General features: G+C 52.3%; 1 protein-coding gene across 1 annotated transcript; it reads right to left on the reverse strand.

Annotated features, from left to right (window-relative positions):
* Nucleotides 1-593: 593 nt before the first annotated feature.
* On the reverse strand, nucleotides 594-24049 carry LOC134558560 (mucosa-associated lymphoid tissue lymphoma translocation protein 1 homolog). Its single transcript, XM_063412530.1, has 14 exons — nucleotides 23771-24049; nucleotides 23362-23480; nucleotides 23028-23181; nucleotides 22391-22569; nucleotides 21347-21443; nucleotides 19701-19727; nucleotides 18741-18944; nucleotides 14363-14540; nucleotides 11428-11502; nucleotides 10735-10862; nucleotides 10363-10494; nucleotides 10101-10252; nucleotides 4753-4878; nucleotides 594-2676 (listed from the first exon to the last, which is right to left on the reverse strand). The coding sequence occupies exons 1-14, from the start codon at nucleotides 23778-23780 to the stop codon at nucleotides 2344-2346; spliced, it is 1914 nt and encodes a 637-aa protein (XP_063268600.1). The 5' UTR covers nucleotides 23781-24049; the 3' UTR covers nucleotides 594-2343.
* Between the last annotated feature and the right edge of the window lie 3169 nt (nucleotides 24050-27218).

Raw genomic sequence — 27218 nt, forward strand, 5'->3', positions numbered from 1 at the left:
AAAATTTACTGGCACTAAACAGTTTAACCACCATGAGGGAGTTTGGATTTCACATGTAAAGGTGGGGATGAAGGATCCATAGCTCCATTCCCTCCTACAATGACTCCAGCTGAGGCCCAGGGCACAGAGTCCACCTTTGAAATTCAGCAAGTTAAAGACATGACAAGCCATCACCTCAGGGAATGAACCACCATGGGAATGTGGTGGGTGGTTTCCCTGGGCTTGGCTGCAGGGTCTCCTTGGAGGAGCAGAACTGATGACAGGGACAAGTGCTGTGGTTGGCACCACGACAGGAGATCACCCAAACCACCCAAAGAGCCACACGTACAAAGCAGATGGACAAATCACAACGAATGAGGACTTTTTTTCCATCTACACATTTCACCTGACATCATTTCATCCCATCTAGTCACTTGATCTGCCTTCTAAATCCAAACTTCAGTATTTTTAGTTACCTAAAAAAAGAAACAATGCTCACCCAGAAGAGCCTAGAAGCTCATGCTGGAAGCATGAAACCTCAGCAGATCAATATTAAGTTACACCCTGGCAATTAGAGGGAAAATAAACACAGTTAACTCAGAGCCACATGGAGCTTTGTGCATTAAAAACACCAATAGTGTTTTATTCAGAAAAAATCAACATCCTTGCTTTGAATGAGATCACATTAGATGACACTTGGCATGATAATGTGAGCCAGGAACAAGCCATGCCTCAACAGCACAGGAGGGTGGGAATAATCCTCAGAGGCAATGAGAGCCCCAGCTCCTCCCAAATATCTCCTGGGCCATTTCCACTGACCTGTCCCCAGCAGCTGCTGGTGTTGAGTTGATCTTTGGTTCTTCCTTCATTACTTCATTATTTTCTGGTTTAGCTTCTCTATCAGCCCATCTTATTTAAATTCTGTCCTCTGAATTTTTTATTTTTTTGAGCTTTAGAATCTTTTTCTAGAAGACTTTCTAGTCTGCAGCCAGCTGGGGCCCGTTTTCTTTCCCTTGGCTCTACTCACTGTGAGAAGAATAAAAACCTCCTCTGTTCTCTTTGGACAGGTTTCCAGCACTTGTAGAATGGTTTATCTGGAAGCAACACTTCAGATTTTTCTGTGCTGCAACTGACAGGGATGTACCTTCACAGACAGGGATGTATCTTCACTGCTGAAGGAGAGCAAAACTGAGAAAATTCTGCCTCCAACCCTCTTTCAAAGCAAGACAGAGCTCGGGCGTTCTCCCCACCTGCTACCCTCGACCTCTCAAGAAGTTCTGCCCTCCAGCCTCTTTCTTCCACAGGACCACAGCAGCCAGAAGGGATCTCCAGTGGTCTCTGGTCCAGCCCTCAGCCAGCCTGGATCAGGTCATTGTCACCTTCTGCACTCCACAGTGAGCTGTCCTCCAAAGATGGACTGAGCAATCCCCCTTATCAAACAGGTATTAGGGAGGGGCCTGTGCCCACCCAGGCTCTCCCTGGACAGCTGGTTCTCCACGTAGTGCTTGAGGTTGCCCACAGCACAGACAGGCACACAGACAAAGCAATTTGTACTAATAGTAACTTTTTTGAGGTTATCCTCTCTCAATCCTGGTACATTCTATCTCTCCCTGAGAAGAACTTGGAACTGCAGAGGGCTGAACACCCTTTAATGCCCCTGTACCACGCTGGAAGGGGCAGGTGTCAGTGCACCTGCCTGGACTCTACTCCTGGTCCAGTGGAACACCAGCCCCAGTGTAAACACACACGGGATGGAACATCTGACCTTCCTTTTCCTGGCAAGCCACTGTCTCCCCTCTTTGCTATAAATACATACTTCAAAAATACATAAATGCATAACTTAACACCTGCTTTGACACAGGCATGGGAAGGAAACCACACTGGGACTCCGTGGAGAGCCTACACTATTTCACCTGGTTCCCGAGGTGCAGCCCTGTCTCCCTTGCACAGGTTGGTGAGATCCAGCAGTCGTGGCTGGGATTTGAGCCAGAGGGGTCTGTAGTGTTTGTGGGCTTCTCCTCACATTCAATGCAGCGACGTTTGTTTCCAGGCAGAAAACATCAGCCTGTGCCCTTGCCCTGCAGCAAAGCCATTTTTGCCTGGCCATGTTTTGACTGGTGGGTGGCCGTGTCCTCTGCCAGACACCACAATGATCCCCGCTGATCCCGACACTCCCATGGGACAGGGAAAATATTCCCAGTGGGAACGGAGGCCCTGCACACCACAGGGTGCAGACAGGAGAAACCTTTCCAAAAAAGCAGCCTTGGCCTCGTTCAGACGGGGCGATGCCAAGGCTGGGAAGCAGCTGATGGGTTCTGACAGATTTAGCGCTCCAGCTGAGGCCTCGGTGAGAAGAGGCTGAGCTCAGGGCCCGTCCTGCCCCGGGCCAGCCCGGAGCAGCGCCAGGCACAGCTCGCCCAGGTCGCTCTCGTCGTTCTCCTCGGGCTCGCTGCTCAGGTTGGAGGGGCTGCTGCTGGGCAGGCTGTGCCCACAGCCCGTGCCCGGGGAGCGCTGCCCCGGGGGCTGCAGCACCAGCGCGTCCCCGCCCGCGCCCGCGGGGGCTCGCTCTGAGTCGCTCCTCTGGCTGAAAAACTGCCCCAGCTGGGATTTGTGGAGGGTCATCTGCAGGCTCTCACAAGTCCTCTGGTTTGTGCTCGGCCGGGTGTAATGCAAATCCAACTGCAGGACCACGTCTGTCTGGAAGGGGAGAGCAAAGAGTGAGCGGGAGAATTGGATTGGAAGCAGAGCTTTCCTGCTGCTGCTGCTGCTGCCAGAAAGGAGCCTCGGCTGGCTGCTGTGCAGGCTCACAGCCCCATGCTGTGGCACGATGGAGCAACACCACTGCAGGGAAAATGAGCTGTACACGCTCACACAGCTCACGACGCCTGCAGGCCACAGCCACGGATTTTGGATTTCAGGACTTCTACTGAAACCAGGCCAGGTGGGATCCCATCAGCTCCATCGGGGCACTGTCACCGCGAGTGTCACCCCTGGGATATGGGCACAGGGGAGTGGGATCAGCTGCACCACAGCCAAGATTAATGCACATGAGAGAGGAAAGCATGAACCCCTCACAGCCCTGGAAGTGTTCAAGGCCAGGCTGGATGAGACTTGGAGCACCCTGATCTAGTGGAAGGTGTCCCTGCCCATGGCAGGGGGTGGAACGAGATTTAGGTCGGTGTGACCTTTAAGGGCCCTTCCAGCCCAAAACATTCTGGGATTCTATGAACCAAAACACACCTCACACTGTAAAAGCCAACAGTTTTAACCAGCAGTGCTCCACAGGGATCTACTCAAGCCTAGCACTATTTTAGAAGTTTATAGAAGATAAAGAAATGAGAGAATAACCACATTCATGGCAGTCAAGCCCCTGAAAACACATCCCCAGCATGGCATTGTGCCTGAAACACCTGTAAAGAGCAGGGGGATGTATAATGGAACAAGAAGATTTTGGCAGGCAGTGCCTGGTCCAGGTCTCCTATCTGCATTTAAAAGCAGTGCAGAACAACTGGGTGAGGTTAAGAAAAGAGCTCCAGGAACAATCAAGAACTGAAAGCACTGCCATGTGCTGAAGCACATCACGTAGAGAGCAAGCAGAACTTGCTGTAGGCAGATCCAGGCAGCAGCTTGAGAGCAGCCCTTGGTGTAAAATCCTCTGGCTGTGTGTTAGGGGAGGAAGAAAAATCCAAGTATAAACAAGGTGCATACTGCTGTTTGAGGAGAGACAAGCCAGGAGACAAGCAATTCTGCTTCTCTCATGGTCTTTAAATAATTTGAGGGTGTATTCAAGTGTGCCAAAGAGACACAGCCTGGATCAGGCTTGGCAGTGTTACTCTGGTGACTGGAGATCCTGGCCAGCCCATGAGCTCATCCCTCAGGCAAGCACACAGCCTAGTGAGCCATTCCTCCACCTGAAATAACTGGGTACATCTGACATCCCCGTGGCTGATGGGGCAAAGAGCAGCCTCCCCGGCCAGGCAGCACAGAAAAATAGAACAATCCATGACCAGTGATGCCTCCCTCTGCTCCCAGCAGAGGCTGCTGTGGGTCAGTTTTGTTAGGAAGGTCAGGCAGGGGAGACAACACAAAAGCAAAGAGCATCCACAGTCAGGTTCTGCAGCCTGACTGTAAATCAGAAAGATTTTGCTGAGGTGGAAAAGGTGAGGTGAAAGCACAGTGCTCTCCAATGGAAAAATGCTGGGAGGGCTGGGTGCATCCAGCCTGGAGAAGAGAAGGATCCAAGATGACTTTAGAACCTCTTTCAGTGCCTAAAGGGGCTCCAAGAGAGCTGGAGAGGGACTTGGGACAAGGGTCTGGAGTGACAGGACAAGGGGGAATGGCTTCCCACTGCCAGAGGGCAGAGTTAGATCAGATCTGGGGATGCAATTCTTCCCTGTGAGGGTGGAGAGGCCCTAGCACAGGGTGCCCAGAGCAGTTGTGGCTGCCCCATCCCTGGAAGTGCCCAAGGCCAGGCTGGACAGGGCTTGGAGCAACCTGGGATAGTGGAAGGTGTCCCTGCCTATGGCAGGGAGTGGAATGAGAAGAGTTTTAAGGTCCCCCTTAACCCAAACCAGTGTAATTCTGTGATTCTGTAAAAGAGGGTGGCTTTTGTGCCTTGGAGATCAACAAGCTCCTCTTTGGTCTGGATGTGACCCTGACAAAGACACGTGTCAGAGTCAGAGAGGCAAATCTATCTCCAGCCACGTGGATGGGGACACCAGTTCCATGAGGGTGCAGGAGAACTGTGGGAATTTGCACCTGGCTCCTCTGTACCTGAATTTTCTGCAGTGCACAGAGCTGCAGGACGCAGTCCAGCTCCTCCCGCTTGTACACAGAGGCCAGCAGAGTCTCCACATGGTCCAGACAGCTCTCCCTCTGGATGGCCACGTCGTCCATCTCCTGGTCAGGAAAACAAGAGGAAAGGCAAGGAAATTCCAGCGTCAGCAGGAAGCACTGAGGCACAACTGCCCCTCAAGCACGTGCTCAGGGCTTTGATTCACACACTGCCTGGTGGAAATGCTGTGTGTCCTAATGGAAGCACTACAGAGAGCAACAGCAACGCAGAGGTTTCACACACTTGCCTTGTGCATAGCAGTGAGAAGACCCTGAGTACACCTTACTGTGAAAAATGGGGTACAGAGGGATTTTCAGCAGAGCAGGAAGCAGCACTAGCTGGTGTCACAACCACTGGTAGTGCCAGCAGTGTTGTCATGGAGGGAGCAAGTTTTCCAAAGCCACAGCTGGAAGCCCTGAGTTATGCTGAGTGCTGATCACCATCTACAGAACTGCCAATTCTTGCTGAGTTACTCAAATTTAACCAAAAACAGCACTGTATCTATGAGATCCCCTTCAGTACTGATTGAATCGTGGAGCCACTACCACCCCAGGAAGAGACAAGGGAGTAAAGGCCTTATGAAATCACAGATCATGGAATATCCTGAGTTGGAAAGAACTCACAAGGGTCATTGAGGTCAACTCCTGGCCCTGCAGACACCCCAGCAATTCCACCCTGTGTCTGAGAGCATTGTCCAAATGCCCCTGGAGCTCTGGCAGCCTTGGGGCTGTGACCACGTCCTTCTTGCTTTGGATTTGAGCCCTCCAGATTGGATTGACCCCTCTGGGTGACAGACCACAGTCCATCAGCCCCTTTCAGAAGGCTTCCCTCTGCCAGCTAGCTCTGGCAATTGTCCCAGTGTGTGACCCTTAGCAAGAGAAGGTGCACTGGGCATGCTGGTGAAGGAGGCTGTTGGGATATTTGGGGAGGTAGAAGTTGGAGAAGCCCTGGGAGCCCTTCCTGGCCTTCCCTGAAGTGCTGCCTGCAAGCAGCCAAAGTGATTTGGTTCTGGCCAGGAGAGTACGAGGAAAAACATTGGATCCCAAATGCTGGCTGGGATCTGCAGGCATCAGGATCATCCCTGCACGCAAGGCTGGTGGAACAGGAGTAGAACCACTGATGATCCAGTAGGTCACTGGAGGCTGAGGAAACACCAATTAACTCTGTGCAAGAGAAAGCCAAATCCACCTCTCAGCTCATTACTGGAAATATAAACTGGAGGGAGCTTGGGGAGGATCAAGTCAGTGAATGGAGACTAAACCTGCAGACCAAAGAGGCAGGAAGCAGATCAGCCACATGCTGCTGACACAGGGCTGCAGAAAGGAGGGTGTAGCCCTGCCATGCCCACCCAGCTCCATCCTCCAGCACGTGCTCTGACCTGCAGAGCTGCCTCCAGCCCAGGGATTCAACAGCAGAAGGATGTGGAGCTGCTGGAGCCAGTCCAGAGGAGGCCACAGAGAAGCTCCAAGGGCTGGAGCCCCTCTGCTCTGAGCCAGGCTGGAGAGCTGGGGGTGCTCACCTGCAGAAGGCTCCAGGGAGAGCTCAGAGCCCCTGCCAGGGCCTAAAGGGGCTCCAGGAGAGCTGGAGAGGGACTGGGGACAAGGGATGGAGGGACAGGGCAAAGAGGGAATGGCTTCCCACTGCAGGGGCAGGGTTAGATTAGAGATTAGGGAGAATGTCATCTCTGCTTTGGAACTTCCTCCCTGCAATTTGAAGCATGACTTACCTGCATGCTGGAAACAACTTTTTATAGATTTCAAGGCCCCATAAAATCAATGTTCTTGCTTTTCTTGGCTGAACTACAATTGTCTTGCTCCTTCCTTTCCTTTGTCTGTATTTTAGTTGGCACACATTTTTTCCATGAAGCATGGACCCAAAACTGGACCCAGTGTACCAGCAATAATCAGGGGAGCCAGACAGGATCTCACACAAATCTCAGATCTCACACAAATCTCAGAGCTCTGGTTTGCAACCTTGCCACAGTTTTGTGCCCTGTTTTTGCTGCTTCAGCTGTTTTGGGCTCTGACCAGAACTGGTTCTCCACTCACTGCCCATCCCATGCTAACGCTGCTTTTTACTCTTGCTCACGTGCAGGAACTTGCATCTGCTGAGTAACAGCCTTGGCCTCGAATTGCACCTTCAGTTATCCAAATCCTTCTAAAATCTGCTTTGTAGCACCTTGCAGAGACACTTGGTGTTATGGGATCTGTGTATTTAATAAGCACATCAGTGAAAATAAAAACCAATCCCACAGCTCTGATTTTCCAAGAAGCCCAAACATATTCAGTCACCCTCCAAGAAAGAGTTTTCTTGTAGTATGAAGTGGAGTTTCCTGTATCAGTGTGTGCCCATGGCCTCCAGTCCTGGCACTGGGCACCACTGGGAAGAACCTGGCTCCTTCCTCTTTGCACCCTCCCTGCAGGTATTTGTAGACCTGGATGAGCCCTCCCTGAGACTGCTCTTCCATAGGATGAACAGCCCTGGCTCTCTCAGCTTTTCCTTACATGGGAGGTGCTTCAGCCACTTCATCATCTCCATGACCTGGAGTCTCTTCAATATGTCCGTGTCTCCCTTATGCAGGGGAGCTGGAATTGGACATGATGGAGGATAAACAATATCCACTGCTCTTGCCTTGTCCCCTGAGCTCGTCATTTTGATGCAGAAGGCATCAGGTTATCAGGCATGGAGGTCCTTTGCAATCCATTTTAACTGCTCCCAGCCACCTCCATGTCCTTTCTGTGTTTAGGGGTTATTGGCTCTGTCACCTCCTCAGAGAACACAGCGAGGCTGACCCTCCTGGAGCTCCCCAAATCTTCATTCTTGCCCTCCTGGAAGGCAGGAGTGACACAGGCTTTTTTCCAGGGCTCAGGAAGAGCGGGAGGAGGTGGAGAGTGTGCTCTCAGTCTCATCTCCAGCTCCCTCAGCACTCAGGGGTGCACCCATCAGGTCCTGTGTGCTTGTGAATGTCCAATGGTTTGGTGGCCCCTGACCTTGTCCTGCTCCTCCTCCAAGTGTCTCCCTTGCTCCAGATCCTCTCCTTAGTTTCAGGGTTCTGGGAGTCCTGAGATACTTGTAGAGCCCCTTCTTGTTGTCCCCAGATCCAGTTCCACTTGGGCTTTGGCTTTCTGAACCCCATCTCCACGGTCCTCTTACATTACCTGACCCTGCTTCCACCTCTCGCACACCCTTTCGTGTGTGAGCTCAGTCAGGAGCCCCCAGCAAATCCATGGAGGCCTCCTGATGCCTTTGCTTGACTCCCTGCTCATCAGAACCCTTGAAAACACCCCACAATATCTCACACATGCATGGTTCTCCAGCCTACTGACCTCCAAGACATTCCCCTGGGCAAGGAGCAGCCTTGCTTTGGCAGGAGGGTTGGACTGGATGCTCTGCAGAGATGCTCTCCAAACCCAAACCCTTCATGACTGTGATCTCAAGGGATCAATGAAAGCCCTGACACACGAGATTTAAAGCCTGTCAGCTGACAGCGACTCATTATCCACAAGTATCTGCAGTCGGCTGAATTCCCAGCCTCCACAGCCTCCTGTTCCACAAACTAATTCCACACCACACTCTCCTTTAGCATTTCTGGCTGTGTAGGAGAAAATGGAGAAAAGGATTTTCTAATTTTTTTTTGACAATTCATAACTATTTATAAACCTTTCCCCATGGTGGGATGTGTTTTTTTTAATGAAGATGGTGCCCAGGAATTGGCAAGGCCAGGTTTTAGCTGGCCCAGAAATAGGGATATTCTAAATAAGTTGGGGGAAGCCTTGATTGGCAAGGCTATTAGGTAAAACAGCTCCAGATCAAGCATCTGGAAAACAAGGAGATCCAACATAAAGGTTTTTAAAAAGTAAGAATTTAAACAGTATAGAGAAAAAAAAATGGGAACACCATGGGTCATATGCTAGAACAGCCTCTCCCTCTAAAGAGAGTGCTTGTCAGGTAAAAATGGAAGTCAGGCAAGACACAGGATGAGTGGAAATATGGGACAGCTAAAGAAAATGGATCAATGCTAGAAAATTCCATCATAATTATTCCTGGCAAAGCCACAGCAAGCCCATTTAAGTCCCTTAGATAACCAGAATGTGGCAAATGGTAGAAAAACTCCCATTTCCTGAACTCCCCACTTCCTGAAATGAAACAGCTCTCTGGGATCCACCCCCAGGGCTCACACTCAGCCTGGTGTTGCTGGCCTTCAGCCTCCAGCTCCTGCAGCCCAGCCAGGCATGTGGGGGCCCCCAGCAGCCCTCAGCATCCCCCAGGAGCACTGGCAGGATCCTGGAGGGAGCCCAGTGCCCCCCCTGGGCATCTCAGGGATCCCACAGGGGTGGGGTGGAGCAGGTGACAGTCACAGAAGGACAGGCTGCCTCTGCAGACAGCCCTGGAGCCCAGTGTGAGCCAGCTCCACCGTGCACTAGGACAGGAACAGGGATCTGGCTGCACTGGGGTCCCTCCTTGCCTCCCTGACCCCTCCTGAGACAGCTCCAGAGGCAGGAGCAGGCAGCTGGGTCCCCTTCCCCCAGTCACTGACGTGGGGCAAAGCACACAAACACATGCTCACACACACAGGGACAATTTTCATGCATGATGCTCACAAGGGGAAAGGATGCTGCAGCTTAGGAGTGGGCAGGATCAGGCTCCAAACCTCCTGGGTACACCCCAAAGTGCTGAGGAGCAGCGTCCCTCCACGAGAAACAAGGGCCAAAAAATCCACCACAAATGAGCTACGCTTCAGGGGAAGGACTACAGAAAACAAGGAAGATGGTTACAGAAAGGAGCAGCAATAAATCCATGGAAGTGGCATGGAGACCATCAGTAAAGCCCACATTAGGCTCATGTGAGAAAAGGTTTGATGAAAGGGTTCAAGGAAGCTGGTAAACCTCAGCAGGGAAGGAATATTTTGTTACATTAAGATATATTAGCACAGCAGGCTAAAGAAGGTGTAAGTCAAAAAGCCAGACCTGCTTTCCAACACAGAAAACAGAATAGCTCTTGGCCTCAATCAGATTAAATGCAGTAATTTAATCAGGCAGGCCAGAAATCAATCTGAGGGATAACTAGCTAAAGGCATCAAACTGCTGCCAAATCTTTTTTGTGATGCAGCAGGAGCAAGGCAGGGAATCCAGTGAGATGTGGAAGAAGCCTCAGAGAGGTGTGTGCAGAGGAGGGGATCCTTTTCCACCTGGCATCAGCCGTTCCCAGCCCTCAGGACTCAGCCCAGCCACCCCCCCCCGTGACCTGGGGACAGCAGCCCAGGAAGGGCCCTGGCCTGAGCACTCACGGCGAGCTGGCGGAGCAGGAGCTGGGGCTGGGTGCCGTGGGCCAGGGGCGCCTGTGGCTTGGCACACACGAACATCAGGTTGGAGAAGAGGCGCAGGAAGCGCAGCTCCGCCCGCGCCCCGCACGGGAACGTCACCGTCCTGCTCGGCAGCTCTGGAAGGGAAATTCAAGCACCATCAGCTCCTTGGAGTGTCCTGGCAGCACCACCCTGCACAGCAGTGGCCCTGAGGGGCACAGGCAGCCCCACACCCTGCATGGCCCACCTTGGCCGTGTCCCCAGCGCTCCGTGGCCGCTCCCGAGGGACAGATGGGGTCTGTCAGGGACCGGGCCTCCTTCAGGGTGTGCTTGATCTCCATCACCTGCTTCCCCGTGACCAGGGGGTCGCGGCCAATGTCTGGGGAAAGAGGTGGAAGCACAAGGGTCACTCCAGGTTCCTGACTGATCCCCCTGCCTTTCAGCCCCCCACGTGAAGGTCTCCATGCTGCTCACAGGCTACTGAAAGCTCCCTGTGATTTGGATTTTAGGGAAGAACGGTGGGCTGGCTGGGATGGGATTGGATGATGTGAGGCCACTCAATCTCTGCTGTCTCTCCTCACCCCTGCCACTGAAGTGAGTGGTTTCTAGCTTCTCTTACCTTCTAACACATCCTCCAGCATGTGTGTAACCTTCTTCTCTTGCAGAATGTGTTTCTTCAGGTACTTCATGAAGATTCCAGAGCTGAACTCCCCATCCTGCAGCTCATAGGCTTCTGCATCTTCGCTCCTGCAAGAGTGAGGATATTTCTTCAGTCCTCTGCAGTTCTGCACTGGGCATGAAGGCCCAGGGGAGTCTGGGGTGGCCAACTCCATCCAGACTCTGTTGGATGGGCCAAAGTGAGCTTCTCAAAGAGTAACACAAAGTGCTGGTTGTGCCCCAGAGAGGATGGGAAAAAGCAGTGGAAGGGAATGGGACAGGACAGCACAGCCTCCTTTGCCAGCCCAGGAGAGTGACAAAGTGAAAAGCCACTGGACTGGCACTGGACCAGTAAATAACACCCAGCATCTCAGGAGGCTCTGGGTGGGCTGCTCATGGGACATGCCCCTGGGGTACCAGGCTGAAGAACAGGTGACAGGAGCCGATGTCACCTTCACACACAGCTTGTAACTGAAGCACAGGCTGATGGCAGCAGGAAGGACAGAGCAGCAAACGCAGCAAGGGAGGGTGAGAGCCAGAGGGAACATGAAAGAAGCCCTCTCCAGCTTCCTCTGTGCACAAAAGGATGAGAGCAGACAGGGCTGTGCCAGAGTCTGCTCCCATGTGAGGGTGTGGGGATGGTGAAGTCACTCACGTGGAATAGCCATAGACAGTGTTTCCCCAGGGCTCCAGTGGCTGCACCTGGGACAAGGCACATCCTGGGTTGTACCTGGAGAGGAGGCAAAGGACGTCTGTCAGCTGGAGGGGACAAATCCCACACACTCCTCATGTCCATCTCCTTAGGATCAACCCTCACCTCGGATATAACCAGAGAGACTAAAGCTGGGAGTCCCACCAAGAACCCAAACCCCGGGGAAAGGAGTGGGTATGTCCAGCTGGGAGTGCTCTGCACTGGAAAGCTGCTCCCTGCCCTGAGCCTGGGGCTGTGGCACGTCCTGGAGCTGTGGGTGCCTGTTGGCACCTCCCTAGAGACTGGATTTTAACAACTCCAGGCAGCACCACAGTGCAAAGAACATCACCACAGTGCAGAGAACACACAGGTTCACCAGTGGACAACTGTCCCTCAGGAAGTCAGAGGATTACAGCACCATGGTTATGGCTCAATGGTCTTTGCTGGGGGTCCTGGCACCTCTGTCTAGACACAGCTGAATGAGCACAGCCCCTATTATTTCCAAAACCAAGTAGATCCATGGTGACAGGATCTAATTACCAACAAAAAAGATATCTTGGTTGCACTGAATGGTTAAACCTCGCCCATCTGACTGCAGCTAGACTGACAGTGTGGGGACAGGCTGCCTCCAGTTCACACCAGTGGCTCAGAGCTGTTCCCAGTCACACAGCAACAAGAACCAGGCACAGAGGCAGCGTTAGTCCATCTAATTCAATTCCAGCACAGCTTCCTGGGGTGGAGCTGGCACACTGAGGACAGAAAGGACAGGGGTATTGCCAGCAGCCAGCACGTCACCTACTGCTGGTGGCACAGTCTGGAGGTGTTTAATGGCAGAATTCAACTGGCTTGTGTAAGTTGTCCTAAAGATGATGAGGAGAGGAAATGTGAGGAAGGAGACACATTTCTAAATCTGAATATTGATTTATCTGCTCTTCAACTGCTCTCAGTGCAGAAATCTTTGGTTCCAGGTCCAAGGATAAATCAGGGAATTCCTGGAAAAGGCAATCACATCCACCCAAAGTCAGCATACAAATGTATGAGGCTACACACAGGCTCTGTGCTCCGATTCCTCCCCTGCTAAGGCTGAGCATCTGCTCCCACTTGGCAAAGGGAGATGTGTTTCTCACCACCCTGACATTTCTGATGCCAACACATGGGGTGAGGAGAAACTCTGGGTGAGCTCCCTGTTAGCACAGACACAGCTCCAGGCAGACCTGCAGCATCAGCCTGTCCAGGAGGGGTTGGGAAAGGCAGCCCTGGGAGCCTTGTTTTACACAGTGGTGTAAAACACACACAGCTATGAAATCCAGATGCTTTCCTGAGCTGAAATGGTGGCTTCTTGAGAAAAAAAATTAGCTCAGGAGAGAGCTCCTGCCCCCACAAGATGAAGGATAATACCCACTGCATGAAGTGCTGTGCTTGCTGTGGAAAAAGGGAGGTGTGAACTTTGGGGAAGGAGGGAGAAAACCAGCTGCACAGCTTTGCCTAAATATAACAGCAGATCTCAAACTGCATCCTCTTCCAGAGCACCACTGAGACTCCACTGAGCAAAGGAACCAATGGCAAAGCCAAGGAAGGAGACAGCAGCTCAAAGGGAGACAGACAGCAGCTCAGAAGATGTTTTATAGATTGTTAACACTTGCACTGGTGGTGCCCACGCTGCTCCCCATCACACACTGCCCTCAGGTGGCACCAGTGCAGCTCCAGCAGAGCATCCATGAGGGTCAGGTGCTCCTGCTTGGCTGCAGCCATCCCCTGCCTCTTCTGCTGGGGAGGGAGCCAGGTGTGCCAGGGAAGAAACACACTCTGCTCCCAGTGGCCAGCAAGAAGGGAGAAAGGGGATACTCCACTCTGGGGAGTTCAGGACAGCATCAAAGGACATCAAGCTCCTGCTCCAGAGCTGTGGGACAAGTCCCAGCACAGCCAGCTTTAAGCTATTCAAGGCAAGCAGCCCCACCACTGCAGCTAAAAGGCATCAAAAATTTATCACCTCTCCAGGGGCTGGCAGCTCTCTCAGGGTGTCAAAAGCACTGTTGTCTTTCCAATTCTTAGGGCAGGAACCACAGCACAAAGAGAGAGATATGCCTGCATTTGTTCTCCAGGTCTTTTCTGACCTGTACATCTGCCTCAGGAGCAGAACTAAATGAACTAATGACAGCTTCTACTGCAATAGTCCACCCACCTCTGCTGAAATTGGACAAGTAGTAATTTCCTGCAGCAGGATTGAAGTCTGCAGGGCAAGAGAGGATGATGGGTTTTCCACAGAAAGTGGGAAAATGCTGATCTCTGACCTCAGCAGCAGCAGCTTCACAACACGACCACTTCAGAAGGATTTAAGGCCAGTAAAAAACAAGTAGCAGGGCTTGAAATATTTTCCCTGTCACGTTGCACTCTTCTCACTGATGTTAACAAGAACACAGCCAGGAGAAGAGAGGTGAACTGAACACTCCCAGCCTGAGCATGTGGGCAATATGGACCAGGAAAGCACACAATCAGCAAGATCAGGTCAGGTGGGCAGGCTTGAAACACAAAGGACAAACCCCGTGCTGAGCTTCAGCCAAAAATTTATGCCAGGCAGAGCCATCCCTCCACAGGAATCCTGCCTGTATTTGTCTGGCTTTTTCACTTCAAAAAACCCAAGGAGGGTCTCCAGCCCCTTCTCTGCAGCAGATCTCAGACAAGGTCTGATGCTCTCTGCACTAACACGTGAGTGACCCATCCCCAGGACACCCTGCAGGACCTGACAATGTGCTTGATTTTACAGCACAGATCCATACCCTGCCAGGGGCTCAGCAGCACCACGGGCATGTGGCAACCACGGGGCTGTCAAAACCCACACCCTCCCCCAGCCCTCAGAACGCCCAGCCCAGGTGAGGAGGAAGGGGGAAGAGGCTCCTACCACTTCCTGCAGGTGTCCAGCAGGATGATGTTCAGGGCTGTCTGCTGCTGCTGCATCTTCTGGAGGATCCTCTGCACGCTGATGCAGTTCTCAGGGGCATAGGGTTGTGGAGCATCAACAGGGACCATGTAGTTCCTCCCCAGATGTTCATACCCGTGCCCAGCATAGTAGAACACAGCTGGGAAGGAGAAGAGAGGATGAATCAGGATGCCAACCTGCAGATCTGTAACCAGCCCCCATGGCCACATCCCACCTCCTGTCCTGAAGGGATACTGGTGCAGGGTCTAGACCAGTAGCACCTATGGAACTGGAGCTACATTGACCTCACAATTTCAACTTTTTCCCAATTTATTCCCTTCAGTAGAGTTGGAAGCAGCCCCAAGAGGCTCTCCTGCACTTGTGGATTTCTGCACTGTTTGTGTCCTGAAGGCCCTGGGTTTACAGGTTTCCAAATCCTCTGTGCTACAATTTCCAGGCTCAGTACCTGCCAGGCTGAATTTCACCACTGTACAATGTTCTGGTTAGTCCTCAGCTCTTTGAAGGAATAAGGCAACAGAAAAGGATTTGACCAGGATGGAAAATACACTAACAGCCATTTAAATGAGAAGCTCCTCAGTGAGAAGCTCCTCAGTTTCCTAATTTTGAAGAGACTAACAACTGATAAGATGATGGGAAACATTCTCAATTTCAAAGGTCTGCCTGTACTCACACACCTATAAACTGGTGAAAAATTAGACATAGAGAGAGATGAGTTCTTCAGATGTCCAGAACATGAGGATCATGTATTTCAACAACCTCAAACCAGGCACCAGCCCTGTCAGGCAGGGGAGGAGTCAGACTCATGCAGATGGCAGTGGGAAGCCCAAGATCCAAGAAGAACTTTGGGTTTTACTCTTAAGCACATGAAACTTTAGTAATGGTTTAGAGCCAGCCAGGTGGGAAGCCAGCACTGGGGAGCCTGGCACGGCCTGTGCCCAGTGCAGGGCTGGCACGGGGATCCCCAGGCAGGCTGGAGCTTCTCAAAAAGAAGCTGCACAGGGGCTGGCTACCCCTCCCAGGGGCCAGTGACACTGCTTAGGGCATGCTGGTTGGTGAAAGCCAAGTTGGGGAACTGAAATGGGTTAAAAATAGCTCTGAGAGGTGATGCAGAGAGTTGTGTTACTGCAGCTGGGAGACAGTGAAGAGTGAGAGGTGAGAAATGGGAAAAAGCAGCTAAGAGGCAACAGCAGGAGAAATTCTTCAGTCAGATTCACTGCCAAAGCCCACACTTCAGTGAATAACCTCTCCTCTATTTTTCCTGCGCTGTTCCTGCCCCTGGACTTGGCAGGACGTTCACTTTGGTCTGATTCTGCAAGGGTGTAGCAACAGGGGCAGAAGCTGAAGGGCTGAAAACATGATCTCATCATGTGGAGAGTGGAAAACATGATCTCATAGTCAAAAAGACCTTCAGTCACCTTTGGTTTCTATTCTCAGGGGACAATGGAAAGTTTCTCAAGTGGCCATTTTCACAGGTGCCCATGAGATTTGGGTTCCTCTTCTTGTGGACTGCCAGCCAAAGACACCAGGCTCTGATTTGCAGAAGCTTTAAACTTTCGTGACTTGCAAATCAAAGCCACAAAACCCTCCCCTAAGACTAGAAAAGGATATAAAACAGGAAGCCTTCTAGAAAAATTAGATGCATGTTGGGCCCCTTGAGCCATTGAGCACTGGTGGCTTTCATCCCTCTGCCTGTACAGGCAAGGGAAGTGAGGACATCTGATACCAGGCAGCACCACTGAGGCTTGGAAAATAATGAAATTATTTTCAGGAAAGCCCACAATGAATGAGCCAATCCTTAAATCTTCTAACTTTTGAGGTCTTGTTGAGTACCTGAATGTACCACCAAGTGCTCCCCATGCTACATAAACCACAAAGATTGGTGTTAAAATCACAAAAGGTGAGTTTCACATCACCTGAGCAACTCCTCCAACCTCTCCTGGACTGAATCTCTCCTCCTGAACAGGAAAGTCAACAATTTGTCCAGAGAAGGGAAGGGATGTTGTATTCTGAGCTCTTCCCACATTGTATGAGTCAGAACTGCTCATCACAGAAAAACTTCTACGCACCAAAATAAAAAGGGGAAGCTCCAAGCACTGCTTAAAATTCAGGAAATGTCAGCATGAGTCTTAATAAAGGTATGACCTCATATTCCTAGTATTCCACTCACAATTTTCTGCTCTCATTGCACTTCCAACGTCATTTTTTCGATTTGGGACTTTTTAGGATGCTCAAAATAACATCCACGGGGATTCCTTACTTGCCTGAGGGTGGAATAATTAGATCACTTAGAGGATGTTTGGGGCCTTCAAAAATCCTATGCAGCTTTTCTAAGATGAGATCTAGAAGAAAAGCAGCCCAATAACCCACCACCTCCATACAGTGAATTGAAGAAACCTTTGGATCATAGAATCACTAGGGTTGGAAAAGACCTCCAAGATCATCAAGTCCAACCTTGGACTGAACCTTACCATGCCCACTAAACCATATCATGCTGTGCCACATCTATTTGTTTTTTGAACACTTCAGGATCCAGGCCTGGGAGCTGTGCTGGGATGGTCTGGAGATGTGGAACAAAATCTCTCAAAACCCTACAGCTCCCAGAGGGACAGTTACAGAGACCAAAAACCCAACTGTCCTCATCAGCACATACAACAAGGGGCAATGAGCACCAGCCCACGGATTTCACGTTCACCAGTGAGCCCTCTCCTCCCTCTGCATGTCTACACAAAGCTCTCCTGCCTTCAGCTCTGGTGGTTTTTACACAGGAGGTGGCACCTCCAGGTTCCTCAGGCTGGGATGCCCCGGGAGCGTGCCCAGCACACACACGGATGTACAGGACTGGCACCCCTGGGTCTCTAAGGGCCCCCTGAGCTCTTCCTGGAGCTGCTGTCTCACAGCTGGGGCTCTCAGTAGGCAGCCTGATCCAATGTCCTACCATTAAATTAGGATGTGGCAAGAATCCTGAACTCAATCACTGCTGGATCCAGCCCACACTGGGTTTGTTTTCAAAGAACAGCACACCACTCAGCCTGGAGAGCTGCTAGGAAAACCTTAACCTAAGCAGGTGTCGCCTCACAAACACTCAACTCAGTTGTTATTGTTTTTCCTGACAGCACACAAAATCAATTTTGCCAGGATCAGAGGCCATGAACGCAGAGAAGCTCTAGAAATTTAAATAAAGCATGACAATATGAAAGGTTTGCTGTTTCCAAGCATTTTTTTCTCTCCAGCGCTTAGGAAGGGCCATGGATAAAATGCCATTTGGTCCTCACGTGCCATGGACAGAGGATAAGAATGGCAGCTGGGATGACTCTGGCCTGGGAGAGGAGGTAAAGCCTGAGATACAGGAGGATTTCAGAGAGCAACAACAAAAGGAAGCTGCAAGTGGAGTCACGGGAATACGCTGTTGTAGGTGACGCACTCAGACGTAGCGCCAGGACCGTGCACAGCCCTTCCCACCAGCTCAGCCTCCCCTGATGAGTCACTGCTTCCCAGAACAAGGTGGTTGTGCAGCGTTTACCTCGTGGCCAGGTCCCCATCCCTTGCACAACCTCCAAACCTCATGCTGAAAGCCAGCCTAGAATCAACCCACGCTGACTTTCACTGTCAGGGTGCCACTCAGTGGGTATGTAACCCTCACGCTGAGGTTTGGAAGCAAAAAAAAAAACCACCTGCAAGGTGTTTTCAGGTTATCTGTCAGGCTGGGAGAATCTTAGGGACACCAAGGATGCTACTTTCACCACCAAATCTAACACCTGCGACCCACAAGATCTGCTGGTTGGGTTTGTGGTTGAGGAACACTTCCTTACTGAGCACAGTGCACAACTAAGCACAAACCCCAACGTCAAAACCACCTGCAGCTGGGAATGCTCTTCTGCAAAAGGGTTGTCAGGGCCCCAAATTAGACCTTGAGGAAAGAGAAACAAGGAAATCATGACCAGATGCAGCAGTCAGGGCTCAAAAGGAGCTACCCTCCTGATACATGAGTGGGCGAGGTGGGGCAATCCATCAGTCTCCTCAAGTCCTTTATCCAGGGAAAAATCAAAACCCTCTTTCCCATTTACTATTGGAAACACTGGCTCCCCAAAAACTCAGGTTTTGGGGAGCCCACGCTGTTAGGATTGGAGGTGACACAGGTGCTGGAGAAACATCCACTTTGCCTGACTATAACCCGCCAAAACTAACCTGCACTTATCCAAGGGCTCCTGCCAAGCCTGGTACTGACACAGGTCTCCCTTGAGACAGCAACATTCAATTTCTTCTCTTTTAATTCAGCAGCTGTTCAGAAAATTGCCTAATCCCTCCTCAGCACAGGCAGGGGGCTGAGCTGGCTCCTTACCATAGACTCCCTTCCCCAGGAGCTGCAGGAAGCGAGCGACCGCTGTGGCCATCTCAGCCTTGTTCAGGTCCAGCAGGGAGACAACCTGGAAGCCCAGGTGCTTCAGGAGACGACTCAGCTCAAACACATCCCTCACAGGAGCCACGAGGTTGGGGTGATGCTGGTAGCGGTTGTTGCCCACCAGAAGTGCTATTTTGCCTGTAGCTAAAACAAAGACCAAGTGGAAAAGGTGAAAATGGAGGCAAGATTTCACCTCCTCCTGTTGGAGTGAGGATATGGGCAATCTGAGGAAAGAGTTAGGCAGCAAGGAGAGACCCTAAGCTGCTGCAAGCCTGGAGCACCCTTGGCTTTCTGAACACTTTGACAAAATACAAAATCATTTTGCCAGAAAGGCTTGAAAAGTTTTCACTTGACAACCAGAATCCCAGGAATGCAGAAATTCTGCTCTACCTGCCCTACTGTGACCACAGGTCTGGTGTGTCAGTGGTGTATGGGATTCACTGAGCCAGGCTGAGGGGTCCTTTCCTTCAAGGGCTGAAGGAGAGAAACCCATGGCTCCTGCTTTGATTTTATCCCCACCTCCCACTGTAAAAAAATGAGATTTACATCCCTCAGTGGTGGTGGGAGCGAGGAACTTCGCCCTGCTCTGAGGAGGTATTTCAAATAAGAATAAGTTGTCATTTGAACAACACTTTTAAAATCATTTCACAGGCACAGAGCTTAAGACTCAAGTTACTCATTAGGAATAATCTTACTCCATTTGCTGAAAAAGATCAGGGCTTGGCAGGGTATGGACTCATCTTATGCTGTGCAGCTCTAATCCAAAAGTGCAGAGCCTGTAGCAGTGTGATCATAAAGGCTTGAAGCAGTCTCTGCAGAAAAAGCACTCCCATTCCTTGTCCTCCCATCCACCCTGGAGCCTGGCTTTTAATTGAGGGAAGAAAAGATGACAGTACTCACCAAAAAACTTTCCAGAGCCACATGTACCTGGGAAAGAAAGAGGGAAATGATAAGCCTGGGTTCAGTGAGCCTGGGCTCAGCACCGAGTGCCAGGTCTGAATTCTGTTCCAATATCCCCAACAATGCACAGCTGGATCAAGCACACTGAGCATCTGCACAAGCAACTTTCCTCAGGCCACTCCTTCATAGCCTGACTGCTAACCTTAAGAACATTGGTCTGATGGTAGGAGGATTTATGAAATCCAGCCTGATTTATGACATCCTGAGCAGCTGGGAAGCAAAGCCTGGAGAAGTGGCAGACAAGGGAAGGAGGGACAACATGGAAAAGCTCATACCTGATGTGACTTTTTGCAGCAAAAGCAAAGGAAACACAATGACTCAAGGTCAATAAAAGCTCCAAAACTGTTTCTCCCCAGAAATGTCCAGTGCAGAGGAAGCTGCCCTGTTTGCTTTTGACTGCAATATTATTCCCAGAGTTTTTCATCTCCCTGCTCTGACTTTCCCTGTTGTTTTAGCAGTTCTGGCTCAGAAATGCCATTCACATTGGTCCCCAAGCTCTCCTGCCTGAGCACTTCCAGCCTCTTAAAATCATTATTACCCTAACAGCTCCAGCTTTTCCTATTTCAATCAGAAATAAATTTTAAAATCCAGCCCAGGAGAAAATTCTAGAACCCTATGTGCTCTAAAAGAAGAAATTAAGGATAAATTGCATAAGTCGCATGGGTCTTGAAGACCTTTGGCCCCTGAACCAGTGTTGCAGATGCATGAGAGATGCTTGAAAAGCTGCAGAACAAAACCACTCATCCTTTTCCATCTCTGACAGAGGCACCTGTAAAAGCTCCCCAGAAGTAACACATTGAACCCAATACAATCTGGTGTCCTTTTCTCACTGTCTGTCTCCCCAGGATGTGTTTTGCCAGCTGTGAGGAGGCAGGCAGAGTGCTCCCTTCCTACACAAGATCAATTCCACTTTGGATAAATTTTTAAACCAGCCTAAAAGGCAGAATAAGAAGCTTATGGCAGAGAAAAATCTCTAGGTGGAGTAAAGAGCCAGCAAAGTCAGCCCGTGCTATTCCTGCCTCACATCAGGAAAAGGCAGAGGGCCAAAGCAGCCAGAGGTGGAGCACGCCTGAGGCTCTGGGAACACATCCTCTCCCAGGGATCCATCACTCACACAGCACCAGCCCTGAGCTGCCAGCCCAAGGGCCTGAACCTTCCCAAATGAACAGCGTCCTCTCCAGCTCTGTATCCGAGCACATCCCTTCAGTCAGCGAGACTGGAAATGAGCATGGCCACAGGAGCCTGCTGCGAATTGGCCTGGAACTGTGAAAGCAGCACCTTGACATGGCAAGAAAATAGCAGAGAGCAGCTGAGAGCACTGAGCCTGCCCTTACACAGCAGGTGTGTGACACACCACAGGGCCCAGCAGCATCCCCCCTGCCGGACAGCGCATCGCTGCATCCAGGGGCTTCTCCAGCCGCTGCTCCCTTTGCTCCCTCAGAGCCCCAGCATCGGGGAATCCTGTTTATCACAGTCCTTGTTCACCAGCTTAGCACCTCCAGAGAGCACCACATTCCCCTGTCCCCTCTAATTACACCTCACACCAGGTGACAAGCAGCAAGGTGGCGTGGGCTGGCTCTGCTCACCGATGTGAACGTCCACGGCGTTGGTCCAGTGCTCTCCGTGGCTGTTGGAGGCACAGCAGAGGTACATGCCAGAGTCACTGACCTTGGTGTGGGCAATCTAGGCAGATCAAAAGTTAAACCACATCATTTATGGTGAAAGTCTGAAGCTCCCTGCCAGGATCTGCTGAAGGCACTCATGTTCATGGAATAAAAAGTATTTTTCCTGCTGTTTGCAGAGACTTTGCCTCACAAAGAACCAGCACAGGGACAAGAACCAGAGCAGTACCAGCTGGTGAGGACTCTGGTTCTCCAGCCCAGGATCTTGCTCAGAGAGGGACTACAGCCACCACTGAGTTAGGGTAGCCATAGCTCTGTCTATTCAAGCCCTGAACACCCCCAATCACGTTGCTGCCCTTCTGGCTACAGTACAGCACCATCCACCTCCCAAAACAACCTCTTCCTAGTGCTCAGACTGAACTTTCCCACCAGAATTGCAATCTAAGGCCACACAGATGTAATACCATCTATGATCATCTGTAACACTATCAACCACTTCTGAGAAGAGATTGGATGTCTTGTTTTTGTGCCCTTCACATGACGCCCTGGAAGGAAATCTAATTTCTTGATTCAAGAAGATAGCACTGCTTTACACTCAACCAGAGAAAACAAAATAAAGCCAGTCTCTCTACTGCCTCCCTGAGCCTTTTCTTTCAGGACCAACCACATTTCCTTCTAGGTCTCCAGCAGGCAGACAGCGTTCCCACAGCTCCATCAATCCACAGTCCCCTCCACATACACAGTAACTGTTCTCATGTCTCTGCATAAAAGGGCACAAGGGATGTGCTGAGAGCCCTTGACACATCTATGGATTGGTTATCTCTAGGAGGAATAGCCACAACTTCGAAAGAAGTCCATAAACATATTCCCCCTTCATGGAGAGTCATCCAGCCAGCTACCAAAGCAGTGGGTGATACACGGAGGGCTTTCTCACAAAGCTGCAATCAGCTTCTCCCATTACCCACCTCAGCACCCAAAGCTCCTGTAGTACCCCCCAGAAAACCTTACCCAGAGTTTTTTTCTCTTCTGCTGCTCCAGCAGGTTCCCGTTGCGGTACCACTGGTAGCTGGGGGCTGGGACCCCCATGGCAGCACACTGCAGCTGCAGCGGCTGCCCCACCTCCACTCGCTGCTCGCTGGGGTTGAGGACAATCACTGGCTCCCCTTGCCACAGCCGAGGGGGCAGACCTGCAAGGCAGCAAGATAGAATTGCTCCTCCCTCCACAGGGACAGCAAACAACACCACTTCTGACTATCACTATTGCACCTTTCTCCTTGGAGAGCAATGCCTGTGATAGTAAATGCCACACCAAAGCCCTGCCTCTGGCTTCCCAAACCTGATCCTCGCCCTTTCCTGTCAAAGGTGCAGTCACCATCCTAAGGTCAACCACACCCCAAGTTATTTTTGGTCAGCTTTGAAGTAGCCAGATGGGTTTTTCCTGTCTCAATATCTAGAGTAACTCTGGAAAACCCACAGCAAGCATGAAGTGCAGGTGCATGTGGATGGGGCTTGGAGCAACCTGCTCTAGTGAAAGGTGTCCCTGCCCATGGCAAGGGATGGAACAAGATGAGCTTGAAGGTCCCTTCCAATTCAAACCATTCTGTGATTCCAAAATACATCAAGAAGGTAAAAGACAGGCTTGTACCTCTGGCAACACACTGATGGACCTCTACCTTCACCCAGTCGGAGAAGACAGCATTTCTGTGGAGGTCATTGACTCTGCAGGTGTAGAGCTGGGTCTGCTCTGCAATGATGGGCAAGTCTTGGTTGGTTGCTCCAGGAATCAGGCGGCAGTCAGACTAAAGGGAAAACACAGGCAGTGGGCAGCAATTCCCTCCTCACTGCTGGGAGAAGAAGGCACTAGGAAGCCCCTTGGAAGTGCAACAAAAGTGGAAACCCCTGGTTTCCTCCCTTCCTTCAGCTCTGCACTGTGTGCAGGGACCCAGCCTGGTGCCATAGGCAGGCCACCCCACCCTTACCTGGTACTGACAGAACCACTGGTACTGCAGCGAGGTGCGTCCCTGGGCTCGGCACCGCAGCGTGAAGGAGAATCCCACCGGCACAGAGGCAGAGACCGGCTGCTCGGTTATGGCAATGGCTGTGGAGAGACAGCACAGGAGGTGGGAACAGCACTGCAGCCACAGCCCAGCGCCTCACCCTCACACAGCGGTCAGACACGGTGGGCTTCAAGAGGGACACCCATCCCAGCAGGCAGGGAAGACTGGAAGGACAGGGATGCTCTTGCGCCCAGAGAACGGGAGAGAAGGACGGATGGTGGGTGTGTAGGTGGATGGAGAAGAGGATGAGTGGATGGATGACACGGGGCTCTTCTGGGTACTTTCGCAAGTGCCCGGGGGCTGGCACGGGCACTGCCCCGTGGCCACTCACCTTCCTGCATCGCTTCTCCGCCGGCTCCTCCCCGGCCTGGGCGGCCGCCGGCCGGGCCTGCGGCGCTTCCTCTCCCCGGGACGCGGCGGCGGCACCTGCGGCGAGGGACGGCGGCGCTGGGGCGGGTCGGGCGCGGACGAGGGGCCGCTCACCCGGCGCGGCGGCCCATGGCGGGCAGGGGCTGCGGCGCCGGGCCGGGGCCCGCACTCGGCTGCCGCCGGCCCCGCGGCCCCGCACTTCCGCGCTCCCGGCCCGCCCCGCGCCCGCCGCCACCGGGGCGGCGCCGCCGCCAGCCGGGGCTGCGGCGACCCGCACGGACCGGCTCCGCATGGCCCGGCCCGGCACGGACCGGACCGAATCCGCATGGCCGGACCCCGTACAGGACGCCACGGACCGGCTCCGCGTGGCCTGGCACGGCACGGACCGGCTCCGCATGGCCCGGCACGGCCCCGCACGGCACGGATCGGACCGGACCGGCTCCACATGGCCCGGCCCCGCCCGGACCGGCTCCGCATGTCTGGTCCGCTCCGAGGGGGACGCTGCAGAACGCGTCCCCCGCCGGGATGCCAAGGCTGCCCACACCTCCACGCCCACGAGTGACCTCTCCCCCTGCCCAGGGGTGTCCTCACGCCCACCCCCACTGGTGACCTCGCCCCCCTCCCAACTGTGCCTCCTTGTCGAGGTGCCCCCATCCCACGCTCCTTGCGGGTGACCTCCCCACCGCCACTGCTGACCTCACCCTCATTCACACGGCTGTCCTTCCTTCCTCCCTACAGTGTGTCCTTGTCCCGTCCCCGTCTCCCCCCATGACAGGGGTATCTGTCCATATCCCACAGATATCCTCACCCCCTACCCACGGGTGTTTTCACCCCCCATCCCCACTGGCAACCTCACCCAATCCCCACAGTAGTCCTTGCCTGTTCACCACAGGTGTCCTTGTCCCCATTCTGACTGGTGACCTCAGCTACTTACAGGAGTGTCTTCCCCTCCTCCCAATCATGCCCTCTCCACTCCTTACAGGTGTACTTGCCCCTCTCCTCACAGATGTCCTCCCCTCCTCCCCACACCTTATGGCTCTACTTCCCATATCCCTACGTCCCTCCCTGCCAGTGTCCTCTGCCCCATCCCCACAACCATCTTCACCCATATCCCCACCGGTGTCCTCACCGTGTCCCCCCGGGTGTCCTTGTCTGTCTCCCCATGATCACCCATGCCCTCATCCCCGCAGCCACTCTTGCCCACCATGCCCACCACCCTCACCCCCCCAGGCCCCACGGCTGCACTCACGTCTCTCGTGGGGACCACGGCCTGAAAGGTTCATGGTGGAGGCAGCACTCGCAGGGGTGGGAGAACTCCCTTCCCCTGAGAAGTCCCCGCCAGCTGGGCCGGGCATCACGAGGGCTCCGGGGGAAGTGGCGCTGGGCCAGCCCTGGGGAGGTTGCACAAGCCCCTCTGGGAGAGAAGGGACAGGCGGAGGAGTCCACGGCGCTGTGCCAACTTGCACTGCCAAGGTTAGGGCAAGGTCAGGCTCATTAACCCAAAACTCATCACCTTTCCAGAGGCGGCAGGGCTTACAAGGAAATTAGCTGGAAATTGTGAATGGAGAGGACAGATGGTGGCCAGGAGTGTCTGATTGTCATTTCCAAAGAACTTTCAAGTGATTGGGAAGGGAGTGTGACAGAAAGCTCGGAGGAATGAAGCAGGTCTGGGCTCAAGATGCCCAGTGACAAGGTTCCCATGCTCAGGGCAGACAAATTTGCATCTGGCTGGCTTCTCCAATGTTAATAGTCCCAGGAAGCAGGTTCCCCTGGTGCCAGACAGGGACCAGGACTTCAGCATGAGGGGGACCATGGACCAGTGAGAGAGGAGGCTGTGAGAGACTCTCACTCTGCTGCTGAAATTTCTCTATCCTGTAGCTATGGGCTGACCAAGGAAAAGTGAGGCCATCAGGGATGTCACTTCCAGGAGGCAGCTTGGATGGGCACAAACAGGGGCATCAAGATGGCAGAGAGAAGCAGTTTTGGCCGAGTGCTCATGGATCTGTGCCCTATGGAACCCAGGGCAGGGCTGAGCTGTGCAATAGGGTCGGAGGGACTAAGCAAGGCTGAAGGAGGCACCTCTAACTGCTGCTTTTCTTTTATAAGAGATGGGGAAGAAGGTAGTAGGAAAAAGCCAAACTCAACACAACTGGTGGATCAGGGAAAGACTTTCTCCCTCAATGTCCTTTCCTTTGTGCAGAATGGGATAGTTATACTGCAAAGGCAGGAAAACCTGCTGCACCCTGTCCATTCAATGTGACCCAGAGCAATCCCTGCTCCAGCAAGGACTGGTCCTCTCCTTTCATGGACACAGGAAAGGTGATGCATAGCATAGGACCTTCCTTTGTGATCATCTCCTCAGCTTTCAGATCACACAGAACCTCCTTTTTCCTGTTTTCTCCAGGGTCCAGCTAGGCATTTGGAAATATACTCTTGCAGGTTGAAAACCTATAAATGACTGTAAATGAAGATCTTGGCTGAGTATGTGCCAGCAGCTCCACGGCATGATTATGCAGAGTTAATATCTATGCAGCACACATAGCTAATAAAAATGATCATTAAATTAACCCCAGTACTTTCCCATAGCTAAAAATGACACTTCTGGTTGATGCAGAATATTTTCAAACAGCTGGAGGTTGCTGCGTTCCCTGTAGACTGTTTCTGCAGGCTTGAGGGAAAGACTCCTCCTCCAAATACCTCCCCAGAAAGCCCATTGTGCTCGTCCTCTATCAGAGCCCTGCCCCGACACTATCTGCTAATATCTGGGGAAGAACCAGAGGTGAGAGCTTGTTGGTGGAGTGCAGGAAGAAGCCTGTCATTTTAGAAAGGGAGGAACTTAACGGTGCAGGATGGGAAAGGGAAGGATAAATTTTGTGAGAGGAGTGAGAAAACATCTGTGACTGTGTGAGTCAGTGCTGGATCTGGAGGCAGAGGAAGAAGGCTTTGCTAACGAGGTCTGAAGCCTTGTTTCTGGCTGGCTCAGGCTCCAGCAGCTGAAAGCGTTTCCCCCGGAGTCAGGAGCAGAGGGCACTGTCACTCTCTGAGCAGACTGACGGGAGAGCAGATGCTGTGAGAGGAAGCTGTCTCAGCAGGCAACAGGCAATAGAACCATTCAGAGCTTGAAAGGGCAGAAAAAGAATATAACCCATGCGTGTCTGGAGGGAGGATCAAACACCACAGCAGGCTCTTTCTCGTCACATCTGAGCTAAACCTGCGCTCACCATCCAGGCTTCTCTCCACTGATGGGGTGAAGCATTGAACCACTGCATGACCAGGGTGGGAAGGGAGCTCTGGGGGTCTCTGCTCCAGCCCCCAACTCTGGGCAGGATGTCAATCAGCTGCTCAGCACCCTGTCCCATCCACAGTCAACTGTCTCACAGAATGGAGATTGCCCACTTCTGGGGTCCCTG

The sequence above is a fragment of the Prinia subflava genome, chromosome 15 (genome assembly GCF_021018805.1).
Source record: "Prinia subflava isolate CZ2003 ecotype Zambia chromosome 15, Cam_Psub_1.2, whole genome shotgun sequence".
Classification (NCBI taxonomy): Eukaryota; Metazoa; Chordata; class Aves; order Passeriformes; family Cisticolidae; genus Prinia; species Prinia subflava.